The sequence below is a fragment of the Salvelinus namaycush genome, chromosome 2, assembly GCF_016432855.1.
Source record: "Salvelinus namaycush isolate Seneca chromosome 2, SaNama_1.0, whole genome shotgun sequence".
NCBI classification, from domain to species: Eukaryota; Metazoa; Chordata; class Actinopteri; order Salmoniformes; family Salmonidae; genus Salvelinus; species Salvelinus namaycush.
This window is the reverse complement of record NC_052308.1, coordinates 1,964,649-1,969,648: the sequence shown is the minus strand read 5'-3', so window position 1 is coordinate 1,969,648 and position 5,000 is coordinate 1,964,649. Positions and strand designations below refer to the sequence as shown.

General features: G+C 49.2%; 1 protein-coding gene across 1 annotated transcript in view; it reads left to right on the top strand.

The window, feature by feature from the left end:
* The window catches only part of LOC120020152 (collagen alpha-1(II) chain-like), an 82,984-nt gene that overhangs the window by 42,704 nt on the left and 35,280 nt on the right, over positions 1 to 5,000 (top strand). Inside the window, exons 12-13 of the mRNA XM_038963630.1 lie at positions 2,621 to 2,719; positions 2,981 to 3,025. Of these exons, the coding sequence (XP_038819558.1) occupies positions 2,621 to 2,719; positions 2,981 to 3,025 (144 nt within the window). The remainder of the gene's footprint in view (positions 1 to 2,620; positions 2,720 to 2,980; positions 3,026 to 5,000) is intronic.

Genomic DNA, 5,000 nt, shown 5'->3' with positions numbered 1-5,000 from the left:
AGATGGGAGGGGTTGAGGGGAGCTGAAGGATGGGACTGGATGGTCTTCAGAGATAGATGGGAGGGGTTGAGGGGAGCTGAGGGATGGGACTGGATGGTCTTCAGAGATAGATGGGAGGGGTTGAGGGTAGCTGAAGGATGGGACTGGATGGTCTTCAGAGATAGATGGGAGGGGTTGAGGGTAGCTGAAGGATGGGACTGGATGGTCTTCAGAGATAGATGGGAGGGGTTGAGGGTAGCTGAGGGATGGGACTGGATGGTCTTCAGAGATAGATGGGAGGGGTTGAGGGTAGCTGAAGGATGGGACTGGATGGTCTTCAGAGATAGATGGGAGGGGTAGAGGGTAGCTGAAGGATGGGACTGGATGGTCTTCAGAGATAGATGGGAGGGGTTGAGGGTAGCTGAAGGATGGGACTGGATGGTCTTCAGTGATAGATGGGAGGTGTTGAGGGTAGCTGAAGGATGGGACTGGATGGTCTTCAGTGATAGATGGGAGGTGTTGAGGGGAGCTGAAGGATGGGACTGGATGGTCTTCAGTGATAGATGGGAGGGGTTGAGGGTAGCTGAAGGATGGGACTGGATGGTCTTCAGTGATAGATGGGAGGGGTTGAGGGTAGCTGAGGGATGGGACTGGATGGTCTTCAGAGATAGATGGGAGGGGTTGAGGGGAGCTGAAGGACGGGACTGGATGGTGGTCAGAGATAGATGGGAGGGGTTGAGGGTAGCTGAGGGATGGGACTGGATGGTGTTCAGAGATAGATGAGAGGGGTTGAGGGGAGCTGAAGGATGGGACTGGATGGTGTTCAGAGATAGATGGGAGGGGTTGAGGGGAGCTGAAGGATGGGACTGGATGGTGTTCAGAGATAGATGGGAGGGGTTGAGGGGAGCTGAGGGATGGGACTGGATGGTGTTCAGAGATAGATGGGAGGGGTTGAGGGTAGCTGAAGGATGGGACTGGATGGTCTTCAGAGATAGATGGGAGGGGTTGAGGGTAGCTGAAGGATGGGACTGGATGGTCTTCAGAGATAGATGGGAGGGGTTGAGGGTAGCTGAGGGATGGGACTGGATGGTCTTCAGAGATAGATGGGAGGGGTTGAGGGTAGCTGAAGGATGGGACTGGATGGTCTTCAGAGATAGATGGGAGGGGTTGAGGGTAGCTGAAGGATGGGACTGGATGGTCTTCAGTGATAGATGGGAGGTGTTGAGGGTAGCTGAAGGATGGGACTGGATGGTCTTCAGTGATAGATGGGAGGTGTTGAGGGGAGCTGAAGGATGGGACTGGATGGTCTTCAGTGATAGATGGGAGGGGTTGAGGGTAGCTGAAGGATGGGACTGGATGGTCTTCAGTGATAGATGGGAGGGGTTGAGGGTAGCTGAAGGATGGGACTGGATGGTGTTCAGAGATAGATGGGAGGGGTTGAGGGGAGCTGAAGGATGGGACTGGATGGTCTTCAGAGATAGATGGGAGGGGTTGAGTGTAGCTGAAGGATGGGACTAAAAACAAACAACGGATACCTATTGTAAAATGTACTGTGTCTGTAAAATGTGTCTAGTATGGAATAAGCAGGAAGTAGAAGCCTAAGAGTTGTTGTCCATTAGTTTACTCCAATTAGGGGAGGGGCGGTAGGGTTAGGGGGAAATTATAAAGGAAAATATATTTATTTAAATGTATATATAATATATGGGGGATTGGAAATGATGCAGACAGTTACATTGATGGAACCACAATCTATCTGCAGTATTAAAGCTGAACCCCTCCCTAAAAAAAACAAAAAAACAATATGGACTACATCCCATGCCAAAATACCAATCTCTCTACCACCACTTATACACATGCAACTTATATTATGTCATCCTACTAAGCCAAAACACCATGGTAACAACAGTTAGGAATTTCATTCATTTCATTCACCCAGTTTCCCAAAGGCTGTGACCTCACTACGCAGCGCTATGATTGGTTGATGTCTGTAGTAAAGGGTCGGCCTCTTGTCTGACAATATTTAGTCAGGATAAATCTCCCCGTTCTATTTTATTAGACCAGTAGGCCTGGAAACCATTATACACGTGGCTCTGGCTACTGCACTTTTCCACACAGCCCCTCATAAAATTACTTTTTATATGAAAGCTAAGGTTCATTTAATTTAGCCAAAAGTAGGGTTTCTTCTTTTTATTCAAATGCAGCCAATGTTGTTGTAACACTGTTACTCTTCTCTTCATTTGTCTGCCATAAAAGTATCTAGACTTTATAAAGTCTTTATATGGAAATGACCTACTTGGTTTTTCAATTAAGATTAAACACTTCTGACTAAATTTTGACAAGATTTGAAAACTTTAATCAACTTTGTTTATTTGACATCATGCAAATCCATCACCAATCAAACTGAATCATCAATTTCCTCATATAGACTCTTTACTGAAATGATGCCCTCTAATACATTACTGACTGACCGATTAGATTATTGATTAATTCATAGATTAATTGATCGATTGATTGTTTGTGTGATTGATTGATTTAATGATTTATTGGATTATTGAATAATTTATAGATTAATTGATCGATTGGTTGTTCGTTTGATTGATTGATTGAAGTGTTGTATTATTGATTGATTGTCTCTCTCCAGGGAGAAGCTGGCCCCACCGGTGCTCGTGGACCTGAGGGCGCTCAGGGACCCCGTGGTGAGTCAGGAACCCCTGGATCTCCCGGACCCGCCGGTGCATCTGTGAGTGTCCCCATAAAAAGTGGCCCCACAAAGAAAGTGACCCCATAAAACAGTGTCCCTGTAAAACAGTGGCCCCACATAAGTGTCCCTGAACAGTCCCCATGAGTGTCCCCATAAACCTGTGTGTCAGTGTTCCAAGTCACATGACTAGGGCTTTTCCTGATTGAACTATGACCTTAAGTATTGTACTATAAGATATGGCCTTATGAAAGGATGTCTCTCATTCTAACTAGTGTGTTCTTCCTCTGTCCTTCCCTACAGGGTAACCCTGGTACTGATGGTATTGGAGGATCTAAAGGATCAGCTGTGAGTATACCAGACAACATCTCCTCTGACCCTGTCTCCCTCCCTCCTCTCCCTCCCTCCCTCCCTCTCTCCTCTGTCTCCCTCCCTCTCTCTCTCCCACGTCTCTGTCTCCCTCCCTCTCTCCCCTGTATCTGTCTCCCTCCCTCTCTCCTATGTCTCTGTCTCCCTCCCTCTCTCCCCTGTCTCTGTCTCCCTCCCTCTCTCCCCTGTCTCTGTCTCCCTCCCTCTCTCCCCTGTCTCTGTCTCCCTCCCTCTTTCCTCTGTCTCTCTCCCTCCCTCCCTCTCTCCTCTGTCTCTCTCCCTCCCTCTCTCCTCTGTCTCTGTCTCCCTCCCTCTCTTCTCTTCTCCTGTCTCCCTCCCTCCCTCTCTCCTCTGTCTCTGTCTCCCTCCCTCTCTTCTCTTCTCCTGTCTCCCTCCCTCCCTCTCTCCTCTGTCTCTGTCTCCCTCCCTCTCTTCTCTTCTCCTGTCTCCCTCCCTCCCTCTCTCCTCTGTCTCTGTCTCCCTCCCTTTCTTCTCTTCTCCTGTCTCCCTCCCTCCCCCTCTCCTCTGTCTCTGTCTCCCTCCCTCTCTCCTCTGTCTCTGTCTCCCTCCCTCTCTCCTCTGTCTCTGTCTCCCTCCCTCTTTCTCTCCTCTTCTCCTGTCTCCCTCCCTCTCTCCCCTGTCTCTGTCTCCCTCCCTCTCTCCTCAGTCTCTGTCTCCCTCCCTCTCTCCTCTGTCTCTGTCTCCTCCCTCTCTCCTCTGACCCTGTCTCCCTCCCTCTCCTGTCTCCCGTCTCCCTCCCTCTGTCTCCTGTCTCCCTCCCTCTGTCTCCCTCCCTCCCTCTCTCCTCTTCTCCTGTCTCCCTCCCTCTCTCCTCTGACCCTGTCTCCCTCCCTCTCGCCCCTGTCTCTGTCTCCCTCCCTCTCTCCTCTGACCCTGTCTCCCTCCCTCTCTCCCCTGTCTCTGTCTCCCTCCCTCTTTCCTCTGTCTCTCTCCCTCCCTCTCTACTCTGTCTCTCTCTCTCCCTCCCTCCCTCCCTCCCTCCCTCCCTCCCTCCCTCCCTCCCTCCCTCCCTCCCTCCCTCTCTCCTCTGTCTCTGTCTCCCTCTCTCCTCGTCTACTGTCTTCCTCCCTCCCTCTCTTCTCTTCTCCTGTGTCCCTCCCTCCCTCTCTCCTCTTCTACTGTCTTCCTCCCTCCCTCTCTTCTCTTCTCATGTGTCCCTCCCTCCCTCTCTCCTCTGTCTCTGTCTCCCTCCCTCTCTCCTCTTCTCCTGTCTTCCTCCCTCCCTATCTTCTCTTCTCCTGTCTCCTGTCTCCCTCTCTCTTCTTCTCCTGTCTTCCTCCCTCTCTCTCTCCTCTTCTCCTGTCTCTGTCTCCCTCCCTCTCTCCCCTGTCTCTGTCTCCCTCCCCCTCTCCTCTGTCTCTGTATCTTATAGCCCTACTACTATTCTCACATTGTGACTGCTGTCAGGTTTCAAGGTTTCAAGTTTTAGTAGTTGTATGTACAGGATACACATGGTAGACACTTTCTAATGAAATGCTTACCTGCAGGTTCCTTCTGGACAATGCAACAACAATAAGAAATAATACAAGATCAGAATGGTTCAGTAAAATAGAATAAACATTTATAACATTTGTTTTACAGCGGTATAACTAAAGATAGTCCACGTTCACAGTAAAGGCAGGGTCATCTCCAATGAAGTCTAATAACCTTCCGTTTTATACATCCACTTCCTTTTTATTCGAGTTAAATAATGTGTGGGATCTGCTAGTACTAGAATATGGTTTATGAATAGAGGTCATTGTGAGGACAGACGCTGGGAGATGAGAAGCAAGTACAGGGAGTGAACATTCAATAAATAACCCACATGAAATAGAACAAGAACAGCGTCTGGACAGGGGGAAACGTAATGACAATAATGCTGACACGGGGAACAAACTGAGGAACAGACAGATATAGAAAGAGCAATCAGCAAAGTGAAGGAGTCCAGGTGAAT